Source organism: Varroa destructor, unplaced genomic scaffold (assembly GCF_002443255.2).
Source record: "Varroa destructor unplaced genomic scaffold, Vdes_3.0 BEIS01000001.1, whole genome shotgun sequence".
Classification (NCBI taxonomy): Eukaryota; Metazoa; Arthropoda; class Arachnida; order Mesostigmata; family Varroidae; genus Varroa; species Varroa destructor.
In genome coordinates, this window is record NW_019211454.1 from 26,029,668 (window position 1) to 26,054,185 (window position 24,518).

At 39.6% G+C, this 24,518-nt stretch overlaps 1 protein-coding gene and 1 pseudogene across 13 annotated transcripts in view; one reads left to right on the top strand and one right to left on the bottom strand.

The window, feature by feature from the left end:
- Window positions 1-24,518, bottom strand: part of LOC111242848 (uncharacterized) — a 164,911-nt gene continuing 140,393 nt past the window's right edge. For 9 of the 13 annotated variants that reach the window (XM_086978082.1, XM_022787732.2, XM_086978084.1 and 6 more), the window contains 3 exons: window positions 9,256-9,477; window positions 4,556-4,728; window positions 1-2,472 (listed from right to left, as the gene is read on the bottom strand). In XM_086978082.1, coding sequence (XP_086834208.1) covers window positions 2,372-2,472; window positions 4,556-4,728; window positions 9,256-9,464 — 483 coding nt within the window. In that variant the 5' untranslated portion in view covers window positions 9,465-9,477 and the 3' untranslated portion in view covers window positions 1-2,371. Of the gene's footprint in view, window positions 2,473-4,555; window positions 4,729-7,319; window positions 7,916-7,940; window positions 8,056-9,255; window positions 9,478-12,311; window positions 12,963-23,758; window positions 24,058-24,518 lie in introns of those variants that run through there. The other 4 variants (XM_022787731.2, XM_022787733.2, XM_022787737.2 and 1 more) reach the window with 4 other exon arrangements.
- On the top strand, window positions 12,842-13,534 carry LOC147758441 (beta-1,4-mannosylglycolipid beta-1,3-N-acetylglucosaminyltransferase brn-like; annotated as a pseudogene).

The window sequence follows — 24,518 nt, forward strand, 5'->3', positions numbered from 1 at the left end:
CACTTTTCCAGAAGCACGATTTATTAAGATTCACTATCATTGTTGCCATCAATACCAGCGTCATAGTGTTTATCGTTCTTTGTTTATTCGATACGACGACGATAACAGCCACTATCGAGAGAGGAGCGCTTCAAAGATAACGCGTCAAGATCAACGTCGGGCCATCACTCCTACGACGTAAATAATTATTAAGTTACCCGTAATACGTATGCGAAGGTCGCATTTAATCGATCCTGCCTAATAGTTCCCTACCGTTCAGCATCGTATTACTAATTAATAACACAATATCTAATAATTACAATTGATCGTCGTTAAGTGATATAGCCCTACGAACGCCATTCCTCCATTCCATGAGTCTTATATGTTTCATCACTTGTCACATAGTACTTATGATATTAAAAATCGATTTCTTTAGGAGTGACTGAATAGGAATTGTGACTGTCTGTTGCCCATTGTTTCGATATCTCCATAAGCCTATTCCTGACTTTGTTCTCGTGATGCTGCATGCACCTTGTTGAATTGTATTTTCATGGTTCACGTACTACAAAATGTGTTTAAAGATGATGGCATCGACATGTTAGGTCAGTATTGACCAATAGTCGGAAGCATAGTAGGCAAGTTCCGATCTTCGTTTCTGTAGGTACAATAAAAACAGCGGAAATAGTTATTGCAGTTATCTCGTTTTGAAATTTTAGCGCTTTCTCCTTACTCACGAAAATATCCTATTATTATTATTATTATTATTCTCATTTACGATACTTAGTTAATCATTCGAGGGACGATTTAGGCGTAAAACGCTTCCTTTCTCTGCCTTTCCATGTTTGCGTGCGATAAATTTATGAGGTCTTCTGCTAGTGAGGTTACTTCTTCTCGAGTGTTGTTTATTGCCATAAAATGTTGTTTTTTTTTTTTGCTTTTAGCTTTCAATAAATATGAGGGGTCACATGAGTGGAAATCTTACAACCACTGCCAGTTGCAAGTAATTCTCGTAGTAGCCAACTCGACTGAGCAACATGAGACAGCGAAACCCCACATTCTCTATGTTCCCTGTCAGCTTTCCACTATGCGTGTGGTAAAAGAACTGTAACTTGATTTCTGTTACTGCCCTATGGCTGCCTATTGGCAGTGGTAGTGCGAGTCATGCTGTGAAATTAACAGGGTTGCCGCTATGATGTGGCATTGGAATTGCCGCCGAGGCAATTTTACATTATGTATATAAGTGGTTGATGGAGATCCGAAATTTGAATCTAAGATACATCGTCGATAACAAGAGGACCATGCGTTCCGACTCTGTATTGTTGGTCGTTTTGTTGTCAACACGATAATGTCAACATACCGAGACCATGTGCGTTAATACGGCAGGATGCGTGTCCAAAAACATACACTACAGTATGCAACAGCCCATCCAGAGGACACAGTTTGCCGTCCGTTTGGTACAAATATAGTACTTGGTCACACGTCGTTATACTCACAGATAGCTGTCGTTGTGGTGACGGAGTTCCTATCTTTCTGAGTAACCATAGTGATTATAATAATAGTAACAGCAACGATTTAAGGGAAATACTTTCTATCCGGTTTTATCTCATAGAGCCAATGGTAGAGGTTGTTATCAGCATTTCTACATGGCTTAATCGTACTACATTCAGCCTCCGATCCTTGATGACTTCGTTCAGTTTCGTGGAGAAAAAAGTCGGCCTACCTTACATCAGCAGATTAAGTGCTGCATAAATTATATATTAGTTTGAAGTTATAACTTTCTTTATTCACGCAGGTTATGTAGCTGGCGGGACTTAGAGCAGCGACCCCTGATCTCTTTCAATCAAACACTGACGTTTAATAATGTATCAGCTGTTTGTATATTGTAATATCTGTAATTATTAGATTAGATCCGATATTCTGTCTATAATTGGCTGTTTAGCATCATTTTTATATCACTTATGTCTTCATTATTTTCCAGCTTATAAGTACTTGTGGATCCGTAGACCCAGAGATCTTCTGCAAAACAAAAGAAGTATTGGACGCACGAACTCGTACAGGCGGTCTAAAAAGCGGCAAACAAACGAATCATATTTATGATTAATCGACCTCATCTTTATGATTCGCATCTAACCGGTAAACTGCCAGGTTGACCCTTCGCCGAAATATACCGCCATATATATCTTTATCAGGGGATCAGTAAATGTTCAGCAGAGCTTTCAACAAGTAGAGCATAATGTGAGAAGATCGGACAATTTTTTGGTGCGATTATTAACTGTTTTTCTGAGATGCGCACGGGCGTGCTCAAGACACGAGAGTTGCAATGCAGGTAGATATCATCTTGAGAAGATACGTATTTTTAGGTTTCTCAAGATGGTGAAATAGACCGAAACACCTATCGACGTCCACTCTGGATGAGGCGGTTTCGGAAAGCCTGGATGCGATTGCCGTTCTGCTGATTCATAATGAAGTCCGGCAAGTCAACACCCATCATTACTGAAATACAGAAGAATATAATATAGGAAACTAATATAACATAAGAAGAAGAATATAAACCAAAGCAATTTAATGAGCTTAAATGTATTATAAAGCTATTCGAGTTATATGGTGAAGGCGTTAATGAGCTGAAATTCAAAAGGCATATCATTCTTTCTTTGGACTAAAATCTATCGAAGTTTTTTTTTTTTGAAAAAGCGCATTTGAAGTTGAGGCTAAATCTGCCAGAATTCGCTTAACGCTATCTTTGAAAAGAAGCGGCACCACCGAAAATAAAAAAATTATACCGATGTATTCGTCTAGGACCCTTCTATTATATGGCTTAAATGGGCTCACCGCAATGCGTTCATTTTTGAGAACTATTCTGTTGAAGACACCTATGCTGTTAGCCCATATAGCCCCATGGTACGGGGTAACTAATGGTCTTGCATGAAAAGCTGGTCATTCCACAAAGCTAAATGGAAAATGTTTTTCTTTTTAAAAGATGGCTGTAATTATTACTAGAAAAGCTGATCCTTTGTAATTATTTATTGATAAGTTTGGCAGGTCAAAGATTATGGTTTGTCTCCTATAAATCTACATGAATTTTTGCCGCCCCGAGTGAAGTTGGCGGTTTAAGTAGCTAAAGTGTTGGGACATACAAGCGTCGTGTTTTCTTTAGAAGTGATAACCGTGCTTATCTGCAATGTGATGCGTATGTCGGTACCCTTGTTTTGTCCAAACAACATGTTATGTCAATGAAGTCGTCCAAAAGTCCTTCAAAAGAAGCCATATGTAACACGTTGACAATAACGACATGTGGTACACGCAACGAGTACAGAGATACGATACCTTAATTTACACATACTTAGCTTACATATCGGTACTAAGCTGAATTGTGGCTTTAGAATTTCCTAAATTTCTTCTTAAAATGAGCAGCGACTATACACGATGCAATCTGTGGGCAAAATGCAATGGCCTATACGGCCCCAGCTTTTTGCATATACAGACGTCAGCCCAACTGGCTCAACCGTCTTAATAGCCATTGTCCTCTTAGTAGTCCCAAAGTGATTCCAATGAACGTATGCTACAGTGTTTCCAGTGGCAAAAAGTGTTCTCCAATTTGACCGCAAAAATGGAAAAAAATCCTGGCCTAATTTTTTTAGATGGCTCGAATATTTTTTTTCAAAATGGTCAGTGATAGCTCGTATGAAGTGTCTAACCCTTTTGAGAGCTTCCTTCCGTTGCTTTACACTCGTCTTTGTCCGTACAGGTCGCTGCTACAGGCTGGTCAAAATAAGTCATGCTCAAGACTTCGTCTGTCGCGAAAACGTTGGTATGGTTTGCGCATTTCGCATTGGTTTATGGTCCTGGCCCCGAAAGCCTTTTGTACTACGTATCAGCAATTCATTTATTTCTTAAAACACGATCGCGCTCGTTTCGGTGTGCGAAAATTATAAATATAGCTAAAACCGGAAAGGATATATATGACAAAGACTTACTCAAAGCCCGTGCACAGAATGATTTCGACCAAGAAAAACCGCTAAAAAGCATAAGGAAAATTACGTTCACGGTTTTTAGCTTGAACAAAAGTTACAATATGTAAAAGATATCCTAAAGAGGACCATGATTATAGCCCTGGATGCTGAAATGGCAACCAGGCTAACGTACTATACTATCGGGGGCTATCGTTCAGCTGCGCACAAAAGTTATGGTTATCGTATTTAAGAATGATAAACTAACTAGTTTTTAAGTAGTCTAGACATCGATTTAGAAGCAAAGGTACAGTTAAATGCGTACAGAGACAGATTAGTGCCAAAGATCTTAGAAAAAGTTACTTATGTTCCATCTTCGATTATCAACAAAGTGAAACAGGCCGAGACTTGTTCACTTCAAACCGCCTATATATGGATCGAATATAGATCATACGTTTGGATATGAATCTGGCCTCTGACTAGTAGAGAGACTATCTAGGCCACGGGTCGACAAAAGCCAGACGTTGTCACAATTTTAAAATACTATAAAATTGTTTGGTAATAATGTTTATATGTTCTTGCCCGCTGCAGTAAATAGCCTACTAAACGCTCCTAGAAATAAAATTCACCTCCACGCTTAAGAAAGCTGAATGGATGACTTGCGTACTCGGACCTGACCATCCTCTGGACGAAAGGTATTCCTCTAGAGGCCGTCAGCGTGGAAGGTCTAGTGAGTAGAGATATGGCGTATGGCCGGAGCAATACGGGCTCGCCCGCCGATGTAATTCCGCTCGTCGCGCCCCTGAAACGCATGCGTATAGTGATATTAAAGCGCGAACGAACAAACCTACTTTTTAATGGCCTAGCACGTGCTTCTGCCTCACGTAAATTTCAACAGGCAAAGCACTAACGAACATGTTATTCGAAAACGGGCGATACTTTGAATTGGACAAAACTCTCACAAAAATTGCCTTCAGGGTAATTTCAAAGATATCAGCAGTGATTATTTCCACAGGTGTGATTTTCACTAGGGAAATTTAAGAAAAACGGCAGGTCTCCGTTGTAGATAACTGGCAAAATTGGAACAATAGAAAGCAATGACAAAACTGCTTATTGTCTGCCCTTTGCGGATTAGTTTCAACAGATTTGTTCCATATTTATCGGGCCATGTCCCTTAAAGCTGAGCAGGAAAAGTCAATGTACTATAACGTTTTCTGCAGGAATATTAACACGTTTAATAATTCCATTTTAGACAACGGACAAAGTAATTAAACTATTATAAGAAAAAAGAAGTAAAATTTATAGACACACAAATAGGGTCTCGGTACACATGCCCTCACACACCAGAATAAGTGTGTTGGACTTAGGAGAGTGTCGACCAAATACCTGAACTCCAGTTCTTCCCTTAAGAATTAAGCCGTAAACGTAAACCTTTGTCGCTTTGTAGTATATTGTGCCTATAATTTCTAGGCTAATTTGCGTGATTGCAGTAAGACACAACAAAGAGGAAATGCGCTCCAGTCCTTGCTCTGCAGGTCTCGATCCCAACATCTTGATTTATTGAGTTATCAAAATTTCTATGCATTTATTTGAATCGAACCGTGTGTAGCATCCGGAACCAACTAGGCCTATATCGATTAAGAAATTCTGAATTAAAACAGTACTGTAAATTCCTCCAATTACTACTTACGAAGTGATTCTGAATAGAATATCAACGCGCTTTACCTCTGTTGTGGAAATATACATAAAATGATTATTAGTTGACGGATTAGTTTGTTCTGTGTAGTCTAGCCAAGGTCGTTCATAAAAGTGGACAACGATTTATCTCTAGCCATAGTTTGTCAATGGTTACGTAACCTCGTCCATTTATTTATGGGCAACCCATTTTTCAATATTATAACGCGTGGAAACATAAAGTAGGCTGTACGTCTATTATTCAAAACAACAAAATCCATTACCTGTAGCATGACACTAAATTGAAATGAAATTAAAATAATATTAATTATAAGGCGCCCTCTTTTCGGAATGTCCAACCAAAACGAGAAAAGACTACATAAGTTGCAATACGACCTAACCTAACCTAAAAGTTAGTAATCGTATGTATATCAGAAAAGAACGTGCAATGCATGCACGACGTGGTTGCTTCAGTAAGCGGTTACGCATGTTACAAAAACTTAGGCCAGAACGACCGTTCAACATAGTGACCACACATGTCTATGATGGGCTTCTTTAAAAACCCAGTCCGCAGCGCGCCTATCTTTTCTTCCTTTTGTTTTTTTCTATGAAAATTTTTTTACAAACCCGTAATGCTCTTGTTGTATATTGTCATACTCACTTGCTGTGTTTAGAAATTAGATTTTACCATTTTAAGTCGAACCTATAACACAAATTATGTGCTTTAGACGAATTTCATAGCTTCACATACCCAGAAGTTTTCACAGTATGGCATTAATACCCTTTAACTTAATTGTCCTATTCTTAAACTTCGGCATCGCTGTTATATTACTATCCAAACTCGTTGGCCTACTCCAAGGCTAAACTTTCAAGACTGATTTATCAGGACCAGATATGAGTCGTCTTAGACTGATTCGGTTCACCTGAAGCGTTAATATGTTCCTAGTTTCTTTACTTTGATTGGTGCTATCTCAGATAAGTATGTTATTTCATATACAGCGCAATAAACTTGAGCGAGATGTTCACCACACTTTGAAGATTTTAGGGTTGTATAGGCAGCTCGTACACGATCAATTGAACAAATCCTAATGATAGAATACTGAGTGTCGTTGCGAAATTACATACGAATGCGTCTTAAATTTATGCATTTCTAAATTAGGCATCTTTTGAACTTGAATATCGTTTTTACCCACTTTTTTGTAATCAAGAGGGTATAAAAAAAAAATTAATAATCATAATTGACGATTTTCAATTCTTCTAAATATTTTTGCACAGAACATAAATATTTTTCCACACAAAAGATAGAAAAGCTTTGGTCTACCGGAGAAGTAACATCTATCATTGCATTTACCCTAATCCCCGAATTCTACAGTGCATGCACCACAACACATAGTATAGCATGAAATCGACAAAGATAGGATAGGATAGGATATGATAGGAGCAGGCGCATTATAATCGCTAAGGAATTCCGCCTATTAAAATCTATGCCTCGAAGATGCATATGACTATTATTTCAAAATGAAACAATTTGGGCCATATCCGGCCGTCTCGCTTAAGGGGAGCTAAGTAAATTTGGTAATCGAATTCCGTTCCCCAATCCGCGAACACGACTTCCTAACCAAGAAATTTAACTATGTAAGAATCAGTCATGGAAATCGCATTTTCTTAATACACCAGAAGCCGGATACCAATCATGTCTACTCATATAATGATACATACCTTTGATTAATTTGATTCTTCAGACCTGTTTTTTGCCCGCTCAAACATACCACTTCGAAGATGCATTTACTACACAGCTCTCTACGCAGTTGTCGAAATAACAGTCTACCTTTATTAGTTATTTCAACAATGGATATGTTTCTCGCGTTGAGAGATGTCATGCAGTAACTAACAAATGGTTGATCTATGCTGTCACGAGACGTTCTCTTATACGGTATATGGCCGCCATCAAGGAATGACCCTTTACGCTACCCAGTTCTTCGCCAGCTCAGGAACTACGCGCAAAACTGAACTTAAAACAGCATACGGCTAAGCGTGAGCATGATGTAACAAGTGCGTAAAGAAATCCTTCAGTTCGGTTAAATCAGCGAGACTGTTAACGATGGTTCAGGAATGTTCGTGTTGCTTCTAAACTACTCCGATATGTATTTTAAAGATGCTTTTATTCGGAACAACTCCGGTAAGGGAGGTTGGATAAAGGATGACATAAATTAGGAGGCAGATCATAGGTAGTTGTAAGATTCTAACAGTCCGTTATAACACGCTAACTACTTAGCATACGCCAAGCTCCAGTGTTAATTTTGCTTTTTTTTCGAAGGTACATTTCTTAGCATCGCTTACAATGCCAAACTACAGAAACAGATGTTTGTCGAGTAACGGTCAATGTTGGAGACAGTTTCCTGAACACGCATAACCTAGTACATACACACGGGACGCCTACACAGTTCCACGGTCAAACACTATATTTAGTACAGAGACGACTTACATTTCTTTATCTATATCAATCGCAAAACCGGCCTTTACAGTCTTTGGCAATTTTTTTTTGAAAATTAGTCGACGTTTTTGGAGCAGTCTAAAACAGCGGGAACAAATGAGTAGTGTGATTTTTGCCTATTGCTGAATGTCTGCGATGGCATGAGAATACTGTCGACTCTATATCTACGACGACACTAGGCAAATCAGTACAGTTATTATAATTTTATTTAGGGCAGTTTTTGTTAAGTTACAGAGGAGAAGAGAGTTGTAACTGCTTGCATTCAGCACAACTGACTGACTGCCAATATCGCGAAAGCAATCAACTATTATCGCAGTATCAATTGTGACGATTATATTCATTTCGGTTGTGCGCGGGGCGTTCCGATAATCTGAACGCTATTAGATTAGTGTCACATGTACGTACGAACGCATATGAGCCGGACTGCATCGGGAACGACCCACCTGGCAAATACTAGCGCTCGTTACCAACAGAGGACCGGGAGAAAGGGAGCGGGATCGCCGTTAACGATGTACTTTCAGTGGGCACTCCAGCTAATACTATAAAAAAAACAGATGCATCAACGACCAATATCTATTGTGTTACTCGTGGGTCTCGAAGTGGCTAAAATGAATTGTACGTTCATCGACTACATTACATTACCCCATAGCCAGAGCTAAATGATTCGGTTGCTTGATAACAGTAACTAGCGACTATATCGTCATATAGAGGCGGATTGGTCTAGCCAATAACTTTTTTCATTATACAAATATATGTCATGCGTAGGTGTATATAATATTTATGCTCGATATAAAGTTCCTGAACATTAGACACTGCCAAATTTCCTTCTCGATCTCTCCGTCCCTTCATCTTTGAGTCACTTGCTCAGTTTTTTGATAATTTATATTTATTATTATACATATCACGAGTGAACTTTTTTAGAAGGATTTAGTTAAAGGTATTATTTAAGCTGATTTCGTACGTGTAGAATTTTCGTTATGGCCATTGCATTCGTTCATAACTAGGAAATAGGCCACTTGAGTACGTTACTACCTTTCTAAGAAATCCACCAAGCGAGTCAGGATTGGCTTGTGCTCCCTAAATTTATGGGATTTATCGCCGATGTACATTGTCTGAGTGTCGGACCTGAACGAAAAGCTCAAAAGGAAGTTTCTTGCTTACCAGGAGAGGCGACTGTCATCTTGGCCAGGTAGCGTATTCTCTTCACTGATTTCCTCCTGGGGAGAGCGACTCGCTGCGACCCCACCAACAAAATGAAGTGATACCAACGTAACCAGCGAGTACAGGAGCGCCGCTCTGTGGCGGGCTGACAATGCTCGCATGGCCGCTGGTATCGAAGACTTCGCTGACTGTCGTGACGGCGATTTCATTTAGAGAATTGGTCTGCAAATAATATAAATTGTAGATAGCGTACTAGATCAACAAACGCCTCTAAATCTTCATTCGTCACCTGCGAAATAATTATATAAATGTTACAGTAAGCAGGAGATGGAAAGCTAATCTCTAACACTGAAAGTGAGTAGGTATGTTGTGTAATGCTTCGCTCAATAGTATCCAACCTTTTTGTTCACCTTCAAGATACTGAAGGCCTTTTACAACAACTATTTTGCTATCTTGTTTAATTTATCTTATGAAATCTTCTTATGATCTTATGAAAATGTATCTTATTATCTAGTTATAATTTTTTTATGTACAATACGACTAACTTGCGAAAGTTGTGCATCTTCTAACAATAAGATGCGCTTTCAGTAACCTGGGCGTAATTGACAACGAAGGTCATCACAAATCTAGTTATAATGAGGGACGCTAACATAGTTCCTATGCACCTTCACCGTACGTCCGTCCATTATTTATATGTAATGATGTGTATATTACGAAACGAGAAAGTGTCGGTAACACCTGAGACATTTACAGCCATGCTGCTCAAGTGATTACTGGTGAATTTAGATTGTTTTCGACAACGGTAACTACTGCTCAGCGAATCATACATTGGCATAAACCGTTCCATTACTATTTGGAACAGTAAATTCAGAGTCGTCATGCCCATAATACCGAAAAACCCTTTTAGTTGGGTTTTGAGATGAGCTTGCATTGCGGGCGAATGCTAGTGTCGTTCAGATTCATGTTGAAGGATTTTTCGTACCAAAAAACTTATCTACTTCCTTGCTGGCATCAGTTGCAACCATGAAGCATGAAAAAACACTTGTATGGCGGTAAGACCATTGCAGCAAACAATGTTTCTTCGTCCTTGAAAGGCACAGACATCGGTAGTCCGTATCCCACTGATGTAACAGAGCGGATGGCCAGCAATCAGTGGAAAAAAACATAGAATATAGTAATAGTAGCTAACACTTTGCAATGCCAGACTGCTCCTCACGCTTTAGCAAAGGGTTGAAATGGGCCCAGCTATGACGTGAGCAATATCCCACGGTGCAGATCTAAGGTAATTCAAGGCATGGTAAATCGGGGCTCAAAAAGAAAACGATTAGCCATTTTTTTTTTAATGAAGCATCGGAAACTGGATTATGTCGGTTCATATATATATATATATATGATAGGCAAACGTGTTGATACAGTCGTATGTGTAAAATCTGTCGGATTACAATCGGTAGTTAATCACTGGGTCGAAGGTTGTAGATTTTTAATATTGATTTACGCTGAGTTGAACATTTACTATACTGCAAAATTATAGCGGGACATTTTTAAACGTTAACAGAATCTATTTGATACAAGAGTATTACTAGTGCAGTACCGTGATGATCCACGAGTAAAGTGTATAGACTTCAGGCTGAGAGTAATATCAACTGGTCGTTACGTGCCAAGAATTAGCCGTCCAAAGCAGCGCAGCGTAGCCGAACGTAAAGCTCAGAACGTGTATAGGAATACAAAATGCAATATCACGTCAATGCAGCACAATTTTAGTAATTTAGAAAATAATGTATGGAACAAATTCGAAAATTTATAAAACTTCAGTCAGCGATTCCTCTACTCAGCCTACTAATGAAGGCTTGCTCACACACGCAAATTACAGTTGTTGCAGGATGTGAACCCAACAAAGAACTTACAACATTAACCTTTTTCGTTGTTCGTCTTGTGTGTGTGTATTAATTTAACTTGTTTACACATGTTTATTCTTGTGAAATAAATCAGCTGTTCCTGAAATTTACCTATTTGTACATACGAAATAGTGCGAGTACTCAGAATTAAGCCTCGTTTAGACAATCATAGATGATTGTTCATTCTAACGGCTAGCCGACCGTTAACCGAGCATTATGATTTTAAAATTTGTGCACTACTAATAATTTGTTTATTAACAGTAAGGTAGCTTTTGCTGGCTAGACAACGTATTTTCCAGCTAGTTGACTCAAAGTTATTAATAGTCAAGTTATATTTTAAGTAGCTCTATATTCGTCCCGGACTGTCCATCGACCATAATCTAGGTAAGATGTGATCTCCCTCATTTTCTCATTCAACATTTATCGCTTATCTCATATTTGCGATGCTTCTGACCTACTGATACTATCAGCAAGACATCGTGAAGATTCTTACAAGGTATCCGACAGACCAGATATTTGGTGCGGCAGCCGCTATCGTATCTCTGTCCGCTCAAACATCTCGCATTCTAAGTCTGTCTTCCTTACCCCCCGGCGAGCTAGATTAGCTGACCAAAGCACAATTGTTACTAGAATCTGAGAAGCGAAATTGTCAGCAGCAACGCGTAGTAGTTACAAATAGATCGAATAGTAAATAGTAAACTAGTTAAGCGTTCTGAAGTTGACTATGACAAAATCATGGCGCTGTACGGACATGTTCAAACTTGCATATCAGCGGCTAAATCTCTAACGACGGAGTACTATAAGATGCACTCTACACTTCCCGGAAGAAAACTCCTGTACAACATAAAGTGAAGGAAGCAAGCCAGGACGATTTGATGAAACACAACAAATGAAAAGCAACACTGTTAAATGATCGCAATGCGTCGTATCACAAGCATAGCCTGTGTCCTACAACCTGTGCCACTTTTATCGTTGCCTATTCGCCTATATGTCACAAAACTTTTAAGCGCTAAATCCCCATTGAATGCAACCATTACTGCTTTTGAATATAAATCACGATTATTAGTATTAAAGGGTACTGTCACTCTCTCGTCTAGAAGCGTTTTGCTAATTACAATCTGCAACATTTCCCTGTGAAAAATTTTCCTAAGAAATATTTACCATTTCTTACAAACACCAATTGTATTTAATAGCAGGAACTTAGTTCAACGGGAATCGAGATTGAGGCGCCCTCTGCCACAGAACGCCCATGGCGTGTACCGTCCGTTGGAGGGATTGGATTGTACCAAGAAGAAGTAGGTGGTCCTGCGGGCAGGTACGATCGTCATCGGGTGACTGCAGTCACGACGTTCAGTCGTCTAACGGTTGTTAGTTGCCGCTGCAATAACGCTGTATCGGTGTAGATTCACACAATGGGTCATCGAGCTTTCATAAAATGGGTTTGTCAAAATGACACGAAGTTTCGTGGACGATGGCAACCAAAATGTAAAGTTATACTTCATCTTACCGGATTTACGTTTGCTGTGAGAGACCGTGTTAATTATGTCCTAGTTTCCTCACGACTCGTACCGATCTATCGGCAACGATACAATCCCTTGCTTCGACGATGGCTGGACAACCCAACGAAATACTATTTCAACCATCGTGTGGTTGTTCGTAGGCAAACACGCTGTCTGGCTGATCTACTAATGATGGTCACGTCGGGTCCAGGGAACATACGCCGCCATCAAGCTATCGCTTCACATGGGCGAAAGACGTCCCATCCACGGTGAACCGTAGCATTATCTTTGTTATTAGCCGAGTACCGGAAGAAAACCTCATGGACGTACGTTACGAGGTAGGGTTAAACAGGGATATTTTAATGTTTGACTTTGATGATTCCTACCGAATTGCTGCAATTAAAACGGTGCTCAGTGTCAGGTACGCCGCTGACTGCAGACCTCGTTACCTGTTGAAGGCAGATGACGACACATATGTGAAGATCGAGAGTGAAATTTCTAGAAAGAGCGCTAAATGAGCCGTTTATAGCTGAGCAAGTTAACAGTGCACATATACCCCATTGACGGACAACTAAATGGATCGTCGATCGTGAGCAATATCCCGAGCCGGAATATCTGCCTTACATAAGCGGAAATCTTTATATAGCTTCCGGGAAACTTCTGACATGCATGGCATCAACAGCAATGTACACGGCCCATCTAAACTTAGGAGATATGTTTATGACTGGTCTGGTGGCCACGGAATTGTCAGTTCCCCGGGTCGACATTGACGGCGTATGGGATCGCAAACGTTCATCAACGCCGTACTGCGCGTTAGAGCATCTTGTGTCATCGAACATGACGCAAATTCGCAAAGCGCGTTCCGCATATACAGAAGATTTTTAGGAATTAGCTGGTGTAGCTATGTGTTGAAGCTATTTTTACCTAAATTTAGCTCATGCCGACACAGAGAAAAGATGTTTAACGCCGTTTCCTTTACTGGGACCGGAATACGTTTACCCTATTCTACGGCCCTTATCAAATCAAGGCATTATCATGGGATGTCGTAGTTTGACTAACTCGATCACATTATCATTTGGGAAGTGATTTCCAAGCCGTACGAAGGTATTTGCTTGATACTATTCATAACAAAGATAGCTAATCAGCAAACTACGTAATGATCGAAATTAACGAATATATATATATATATATATATATATATAGTAAGGCTCTGAGGCCTAGAAGGGTGCGCACTGTGAAAATCATGAGCACAATTCAGAAAATAATACTTAAAACAAACTGTTATAATTCGATTCGATACGTTTTTAATGTAAAAAATGAGGGGACAGGTGCATGTAGCGCTGTTTATAACGTTGACCGGAGAAAAAACGGCTTCGCGGGGTAGCTGCTTGGCCACATTATCGGCTTGAATTTTTTCACCTCACGATATATTCGGGACACTTTTCATGAAAACTGTATATACATTAGTTATTTTGTATAAGTCATTATTGGTTGCAAGTGAATTTACGCCTTAGGCTTCGAGCCTCACCCCTAAGCAACTAAAGCTTTGAAAATGAATGAAACCTTTGCCAAACAAAAAAAAACGGAATAGGCCCCTATATATCGGCTTTTGAACTGTTTGAAGTATTGTATGCGTCTAGGTACCTGAAAATGTAATCGATTTGTCTTTTGACCCGTAATTTAAGGTTAATACGTAGATCCACCTGACAAAATTTGAAAACAATATTATGTTTAAGGTATACTTCTGGAAGACTTGGACTCTATGCAGGCTGACTAGGACCGAATAAGAGCAAACGTACAGATATAAAATCCGGTATTAAAATGTAGTTATCTAACATGACATTCGTCTGCTCACAACCGAGTAGTACACTCCCCTGCTCGGACGTGTTGTGCGTTTTCAATAAAATGCATTTTCTGTTGTATCTTTCGGCTCGTTTCGGTGCTGCACCTGGACAAAGATCAGATAAAGACATGCTGTACTCTTTTGCCTAGTACTAACCTCTTCTCGGTGCAAGATAAAACGTTACCGTCTATATGAAATGATTCAGTGGAGCTCCCTGAAGAAGATACCATTTGCTGATTGAAAAGATGTTTTGGAGCAGAGTTGGAGCAATGTTGCCCGATCGTTTTGTCGCTTAATTTATCGCGATAAATAAATCATCGTGTAGGGATTCGTACAAATATTTTATTTTTGTCTCGTTTAATACGTAGAGTAATACGTATAGCATTCGTGCTTTCAAGCCGTTGTTTCTTCGCGGACAAATTAATCCCGTAGGCGTCTACACCCACCGAATTTCTTCACGACGATGAAATATGCACGTACTTTCATTGCTAGCGGGTGCCTGTGGTTTTTAGTCGTCTAACAAGTAAGCTCAATTTTATTTCTTATTTTCATGTATGCTTTAGAAGTAGACTTCTGAGTTAGGGGAATGACTCTAAGTAATTTCCTCTTAAGAGGAACTAAAGGTTATAGGCCATCGATGCAGAGACTTGGAAGTGGTTTTATTGAATCCTTCCGTTCGCATATATACTTTACTTATAGATAACCATAGTCTTTCTTTTTTTTTTTTTTACTTACTTGCTTACTACGCTTATCGATCGGCTACCCCATATCATTCCTGTTTTATCCTACTCTTCGGACTAATAATAATTCGGGCTACTCGAACGGAATATATTCATTGGCACGTAAAGAACGGTTTGAAACGCTGGAGTTTCATTAGCTTGACGAAGACCTAGTATGAATATAGCATAAATATTAATTGCTTTCATTGGCACTGTTTTGAAGAATCAATGAGCATTTACGTTTGCGTGAGAAGAAGGCGTTCATCGAACACGGCCGACTCACTTCAGAAACGAGCACATAACATAATTACCTACTAAATATAGCTGCCTTTCGAACCATTAGCTCTCGTAATAACTTGGAACAGTTGTTACGCGATGGAAGATCAGCTGTTTTAGCGATAGGAATAACAGTATTGCTGTACGGTACCGACATCATTGAAGCTTTCAACTTTTCATCTTTTCTCTTTGCATGTCCACTAGGTCTTGACAAGAACTTCTCAGTAACAACCCATAGGTAAAAGCAACAGTCAGCTGATGTGGATATTTTGGTCGTAACCCGTGTTAATCACACCTACGAGACGAGAAATGACCAAAACATCGATTACTGCCGCTTAGCTTAGCAGTTTGCTATAATCATACATCGGCCAATTCTTTCGTTCTATTGGTACACGGGATGGGGCTTGAAAGAGCTCTAAGTGGTATGCTTATCCGCGCAAAATTGTGTACTGAGGCCTGTGCGGACGCTGGACATTCGGCGGGGTCGGGTCGGGTCGGGTCGATAAACGGTAACAACAGCAACGCGCGAAGTACCGTCCCGGGGTCACTACGTGGCACGTTGTATTGTTTCGGCGTCAGCAAACCCGATAGCAGAGCGATAACTTTTGTAAAGGTTGTGAATGGCGTGAGCAACGTTCCTCGCAGTTTCTTATGTTCACTGTAGTTCAAGATTCATCTTCGAAATCCAGTTCGGTGGCGGAGATGTGTTTGTTATCAAAAGTGCAATTACACATATAAACATAACATTTATTAGTTAAGCAAAATGTACAATCGAAAAGAACACCTTTTACGTATGACTGCTAGATAAAGAAATTTTATTAAGGGTAGAATTTGTACGATAAGGCTTAAATTACTTCATAACGATATAGTTTTTCTCTGTACAGAACAGTCCAGTGTCGTACTAGCTGGGGTACGAAGCCGATATAGTTCGTAAACTATAGAGCTGTCAACTTAAACATAGCTTCTTAAATACCAGGTCCAGCCAACTACTAGATACTTGATTCGGCCTGACAACCACGTGCTAGAAGTCTGAGTGCTTCAATACGCCTCTGAACTCGTCGCACACGAAAGCCTATCGAAGGCTTCCGTTTCGTACGTCACAGTAGAAAACGTTCTGATGGCCAGGTTTAAGCTTTCCTCAGCAACAGAGCTTTGTAACGTTAGTGGAATTGATCAGCGTTCTAGGTGTCCTCAAGCTACGCTGCTGGGATCATTGATTTATCTATTCTACGTAAACGTTCTAATGTATACACTGCCACGATCAGCATCATTGAAAATATTTGCGAATTATGTGAAATTTATCTATCTGTCAGTAGTAACTTATAAGAGGAATCTAAAAGTGAAGTTTGCTAGACTTTTACAGATCCGAAAAATTTCACCCTTCGAGCGTGGGAGCGCGGAACAGCAATTAAAGCTATTTCAAACGTTGTGCTTTACGTGATATAACGTTCAATTTTACTGATTTTTTGGAAAGATGTCTTGATTTGTAAATCAAACTGCAGTTATGATCTGCCCAGCGTCAGTGTCCAGGCCCAACAAGAAAAATACAAAAGGAGCATATGACTGCAAATATAATAGAAATCTAATTGAGATTATAGCTATTTTAAAGCGTTTCAAGATTACAGATGAAATTATATTTATAAAACTAGAGAAAACGGCCGCCTATGGCCGAAGATTTGTTCAATATTATTCAGACCAGGGCCGGAGCTTAAAAAAAATGTCTCAGCAAAACTTATGGCTAGACAAACGATCCGTTTACTCAGAGAACGTATGGCCACCGAATGGTCTTCGTTCTTTAAAACCGATCCTCTAATCAAGTGGGAATATGTATATCTATACGCGTCCAGTGAGACACTGCGACAAATCTGTATACTACATATATTGGTTACTGTCAGTCCAGTGGCATTTCAGGAGGTGCAGGAACGCCTATGATAATGTCAAGCCACGAATATTCAAGATAACGTGTACCCTCCTCGTTCGCTCAATAGGACCAAAATATTTTTTATTTTACCATATGAATTTTATTGTATCATATGATTATCAGTTCGTGTAACAGACCTATTTTATTTGCAAGATATACTTCTGCCATCTGCATCCTCTCGCTATCGAGGACCTCACTGTAATACCCATCTGGCTTCGTCATATAGCAACGTATCAGAACATGTGCAGAATAATAGTGTTTCTGACTTGAAACTATATGGGAAAATCACTTCTATAGAATATTGATAAAGCATCCTAATCCACAGCACGAACATCGCTCCATTTTATCTGGACAAATCAACATTTTGTTAGTTTATTACGCTAAGGTACCGCGGACAGTACCTTTAATAAATATACATATTCGCGTGAAGAATCAGTAGTAGCTGATTCAGCTTAATGCATCTTGACAACAGGACGCTCATGGGCATTTTCAATATCGCGTTGGATTCAACGATGACACAACCTCTAAGTAAAAGAGACCCGATCGGCACTCTTTCGGAGTAATACTTTGTCAACTTCGAATTAATAAGAGGCTTCAAGGTTTCTCATAAACTTCACCTAATATCGGGTTTTTCCTTAGATTACGGAGCATCCTAATTTCTTTAGCAATGAATCTAAAAAAAACGAGTGCTCATTTTTTTCACACATGTAAATGTTCCCGACGCTACCTTTGCTATTCCCTGGCTGCTGAGATTCGGAGGCAAACGCTGACGCAGTGTTCCATACACAATTAAAATCCGCGCTTGGAACAGCTGAAATGTGTTAGCAGCAACACTTCTAACGAGTTTTTACAATGTATCAATAACAGTACCAAAGTGCTACTGTTTGGATAGTCAAGATAAGCAGATACGGAAAATAACACTGATAAAATATTATCTTCGAAGCGCACAGACACGCATTCTTCCGTGGCCTATCTTAAATTTAACTCAATTGTTTATCAAAAGTATATTAGTTTGCAGTTAAATATTTTATAAACAAAAAAATTGTATTATCCTTTGAAAGTTCTTCAAGTTGCACTTGGTTAAAATAGCATCATGCGTGTTAATATCCTCGTGAAGTGAAATCATTTCGCTATTAAGCTCAAGTTATTTCTAAAAATGGCCCGCGATTTAAAGAGGTGAAGCCACGCCGGCCGCGTAACTCGTGAAGCACTTCAATAAGGTGATGTCCCGCGTGAAAAACGGTTGGCTTCTTCAGTCGTCTGCCGCTAAGAAAAGCTAAAAGTAATGAAAACAAGACTGTGGATTTTGAGTTAGATGATCACGTCGTACCTGCTATTGCGTTTGCGACTAATAGAAAAAATATATCTTGTTTCAAACACATGATTGCCTATTGATAAAAATAGAATTCTACGAAGTCAATATTTTCCAGTTTATGTATCTGAGCGGGTTTCACTAATGCCATCATGAAATCATCTATCTCCATCTTAATCGCCTAGCCAAAAAAACCCGCTGAGTGTGATAGTTTTTATAACTACGGCCCTTTTTCCTGTAAAAATTGCTAAGTTGCGACGAAGCTGCGCGTCTACATTTAGAAGTCGGCGTTACACTAAAACAATGTCCATAATGACTAATGAAGCCTCTCAGTTTCGTTTGTTTGATCAATGAGCCAAGTAGTGCCTCATATCATTCGTGACAATTATCAACACGCGTTTTGATCTAACCTGTGCAGGTGCGCGTAGGTTGAAGTATTAAGACGAGACCTAAAAGATATTTGCGCAACTCTTGCTTAACAAACATTAACAGTTGCTACCCCCTGTAAACAATATATAACTAGATCGGATTGAATAAAAACATCCTTAGCACGTGAAATTTATGAATGTTTACGGAAAGTCTATGAAAGCTCTCGAAACATGTGTTGTACGCTTCATCCGTATGTGTATGGCCGTACGCGGCAATGATAATTTCAAATCTCGTAAACATTAGTTGAAAGAAACAACAGCTGCTTCTATGCAAATTATGTTGTTCGAAGTAAGGTAGATAGATTTGATAAGATGCAGTCAACGTGGCGTGGTATCTTCTTTAACATGAAGCTTGATTTTAGCTTTCAGTATAGCCAAATTTCGATCGGATACTGCGTAATATTCACACGTAGTTACAGGAGGAAGTTTGTCTAAACAGAGCTACACCAACGCGTTTATGAAAATAACAAATGTTTTATATCTGTTAGGCAAACCACTATCTCGATTGATCTGCATTTTGAGATACAGTGCACATCGCTGGCATGAAAAGAAGCTGCGACTGTTGAACTGGCCCAAAGTGTACTATGGTACTTGAACTATTGTTATTTTCAAAGCTTGACAGCTTATGCTCGCGGAATAAACACAATTCGAATATCATGATCAGGTCTCCTCAGTTGTCAGAGGCCAACTCTCTCTATTTAACAACATCACATCGACTACACACTTTGAGGGGGGTAATAGGCGAACGTGATACGCTTGTTGCCCCCGACCGAGGCGAGTAGGTAGCGTCCACTGCGACTTCAGATCAATTTTTTGTGTGTTCTGCGGGAACAAGTATATGACAGTACACATTTTCAATATCTGTGATTAAAAGGATTAATTCAACGCTGTACACTATGATATTTACACGCGACTACAGAACGTGTACAACAAACCGAAAGTGTCACTGGAGAAAACGGCAGCGTGACTGTATGTATGTAACACGAGCAGGAGATTTTACCGTGACCTGTGTTTGAGTTTGAACTGCACTATAATAACTTCATAATTGCAATTATCTAAGTAAATTACTAAAAGAATAAATAATCTTACTGTTTACCAAAAGAAAAAATACGCCAATTTGAAACGAACGATATGAGCAGCATTAATAAAAAGGCGTAAGTTTATATTCGTCTGAGGGGCATATTGGGGCATGTTTTTTTGAGGGAGGAAATAGGGACGGCACTGATTCCTTTGTCTGCCTCTGTCTAATGACATAAGCAACGCACTCAATGTAAGACTACGCTATGAAGTCGCTATGCTAGTATTTTCTTGTAACGGACTTTAATTGCCGTTTATTTGTCGCTATAAATCTGAAACTTGTATAAATAAACTTGCAGCAGTTGGATATTGACAATTAAGCACACACTGAAAGCTGCCAATCAATTATCAAAGAGAGCAAATCGGCTATTTTTTCAGAACACTTCGGCACGCAAGTATTTCCTTTAAAAAGCCAGCTACGAGCTCTTTTGAAAGACGAAAATGCCAAAATCGTTTCGTCTATTGACATCGACTCCGGAGACCATACGTGTTATACTTATACGGTACACGGAAAAACAGTTTTTATTTCGCTAACATTACGATACTTCGGTTGGGGGACGACAGAAGCGTCGTCGAGGGCCTGGGTACTTCTCCTCTACGAATGGCACATCTGTGCTTTCTAGATTGTGCCTTAAACGAAAAAAAAGTAAAAATAATCGTCGAAAATGTGGCGCAGTAACTTGACTCTAAATAAATTACGTCGTTCATCTTCATAACTCTGATACCTACCTCATCCTGAATAGATCGATATTCATGGTCTAATTTGTATTAGTTTCATAAATTAGTATATACATAATGGAAGCATTTCTCGCTAGCTGGGATGTGATCCTGTGTAAAAATTTAAACCTAAACCTAAAAAAAAAACTGTTTTTCTATTATAGCTCTTCAAATTAAAAGCCGATTACATGCATAGTTCTTATTTACAGGGTTTATTGAGATACATTCCAAAGCGACCTATGCTATTAGCAGAAAAATATAAAAAAATACAGAAACATCTCTATCATAGAATTTGTCGTACGTCCCGCTTGCATCGCCTTTTATTTAAATTTATTTTTTCCCATTTTGTTCTTGTTACCTACCTTTTCATTTTATTTACAACTTCTATTGAAATTGCCTACACTAGAACAAGATTAAGACCGAGTGTTTTCGGTCCATCCTTCTGCATGCTAGTATCAGCGAGAAAGCTATTATTTATAGTAGCAGTAACTCCTCTATCCTCAACTAAAGAGAAACAAAGTCGATCTAATGAGCTATTTTCTGCAATGCCATAGAATCGCAGCGTCGTGATACCTCTAGAAAACCCCGACAGACCCAGGCCAACGGAAATCAGCAGGTGTCACAGCGGTAACCAGCACTGCAGTTAAACTATACTGACTAGTACCGTATAGGACGATATCCGATTGCTTGCCAAATTTTGGTGGAATTATTGATACAATATTGTTTTTCAAATAGGCCGAACCTGTCCTTATTCCATCTAAATTTTTTTAAGGGACGTCGCCGCCTCACGTATTATCTATCGAACGAACTGATTTTTCTCAAGTCTGATATTCGCTGCCAGTTAGACAACGCCGCTTAGTTGGGTTGTATGCTTTCAGAAAGCCTATGTGTCACTGAAATGAATAGGATCGATATAATTCTGAGAACTTTAGAAACAAAAAAAACAGTGTTGAATATATGTCGATAACTGCTGGCACTGACAACTTATTTATATTTTGTCATACTGTCAGAGATGTGTTAGGGCTGTCCACAGACATCGTTCTACCGAAGGCGTGCATTGATTTGTTGTAGAATAAAAAGCACTGGCTTTTTGATAACTTGAAACAGCAAAAGCAACGAAAGCAGTTAACCCCGAGAGACAAGTTGTTTCATATTTCCAAAAATGCGGCAATATTTCAGCTGATTTTTGCATAAAAATTCTCCTTAACTCCAGGAATAACCACCGATAAACAAGCAGTAAGGAAAATAGCTATTACGTACGCTAGTTGTTGATTTTTCGACATTGTTTCAGACAGCTGGTTCCCAGCACGAAAAATAAGGTATCTCTAGCCAACCTTCGGCCTGTAGTGCCTTAAAGCATTCCAGCTGTCGAATCTTTTAGACACAGCTACGGGAAGCAATGAAGCGCCCACAGTCAGCCTTGTAGCCACGCAGTCTGCATATGTTTTTCCGATGTTATTGATCACAGTTGATCCATCTTTTGCTTACTCATCAGTTCATCAAAGCTTTCTTCGAAGACACCTCTACACGAATGTCCAGATTCGAATTAGTGACCTATGCTCAACCGGCTTAGCCTTTGTACCGTCTCAGTCATCACCGAGAAACTTTTAACATGGTCGTAAGTTTGGTAGCCAAATACGCTATAGCTGCTTCGTTAAACATCGTATGAGTAAACCACTATATACATATTTATAGGCCACTATTATCGTATATGTAAACGCTTACGTGGCAGTAAGCACAGATAGGAGTACGGGCTGGCTTAGTTAATGTACGTCTTTTTTTCAAATGCAATATCGATTTTTGCTACCTGCATGTATTGCAATAACTGAAAATCTATGGCTAGTACCTAAATATAAGTCTATTAAATATAGCTGCATTCCACGGCCGTCGTCGTGCAAATATGACACGGCCAATATCTTCCCTTTAATCGCCTGTAAGGACAGTTTAAGTCCATTTTTGCATATCCATGGCACTCTCAAGCCTGCATGTGCCTTGCAGAAACTTTTACCGCCGTCACCGACTTCCCAATGCTGCTCGATCCCGCACCTACTATGAGCCCAGTCATGTATTGCAAATGACTACGTGTCGGATCTAATACTCAGCAAGTACTTGCCAATAACTTCTAACTCAAAACGGTGTCGATAATCGAACGAACTATGAAGTTTATAAAAGCGTAGTAAATTATGAAAAAAAAAAATTTATTAGAAGAAGTGCAATATGGTAGATTCTTATTGCACCAGGTATGGTCCAAGCAGCATCACCCTCGGAGTACCCCATAATACCAGACTAATTTCCAAAAACTGAGTTCGGAAGGGTGTACAAATACTCACGTTGGTTATGTGTAAGTTGATATCAATAAAGTGCAAGTTTCAGAAAAGAATCATTGTCTCAGCTGGGTATCGAACTCCGCACCCCTTAAAAATTTAACAGGGTGCATCAATTTATGGCTGCTTATTATCTGCCAAAATAGTTAAGGCATAGCTCTTCAAGTTATACTGATACCCTGCACCGCCGTATCCATTAAATATATATGTTGGCACGTATGTCCGGCATGTACTTCAAACCACCAACTTGGCATGTTTTTCTAAAAATATATATATATATATATATAAAATAACCTTTATTGTACACACACTATTAGAGCTAATAGCACCAGTAATCGAAAGTTAGTGGCATATCAAACTACGCACATTGTCACAACAGTGCATGCTATATACTTAAACATTGACCTATTAGTGATACATCGTTATAAATGAATAATTTTTTATGTAAACTTGAAAACATCACCCGTGTCTTGAGAAAAGTTTGAACCTCACCTTTCTGGCGGCTTTCTCCGTTCAGTTGTATCTGACCCGCACTTTTCGAGCTGATAACTTTGAAGCTGTTTGGCCGTCAGTACTCCCAATTGCGCTGTGTAGCTTCTTGATGCCACGCGTTAAGAACTCCAACGACAACAATGTGTTGACAATGCAAACGAAATGAACGACGACAGCAATAACAATAACAGGACGGCCAAGAAAGTCCCACAGGACACCGAACGTCAACCAAACTAATGCTTCTTAGTCCGCGCTAGCCGGCAGGCTTTTATAACGCTGGCGTGGGCGGGCCCTCAGATCCCATTGGTCACCAGCCAACCACACGGCTTGAAGCCGGTTTGCCGGCTGAGGCCATGACGTCATGGCTTACTCGACCCACGATCGTGCGTAGTGGAGGCATGAAGCCTCCACACTGAACGTTTACAGTGCACGGCGATTTACAATATCAAAACGTACATGGAAGAACCGAACGCGACTCACTAACAGGTGGTTGGACGGACGTTTAGGAAAGGGAGGGCCCTATTCGAATCCGGACACCCCAATAAACGTCGCACTTCACACACAGGCGCCTCTTTCGTTCCACGCTCAAAACGAAAGGCGCTAAGACCTGCTTCGCTTTCAGGTCCAACCCGGTTAGGCCTAAGCCAATAGATAAGGATAGCCTGTCTCCGATGGCGGAGTTAAGGTTCGATGCGAACTATTAGAAATATGCTGACGCCGTTCGTATATATTCTTCGGTAAGAATATTTAATCGCCGAAA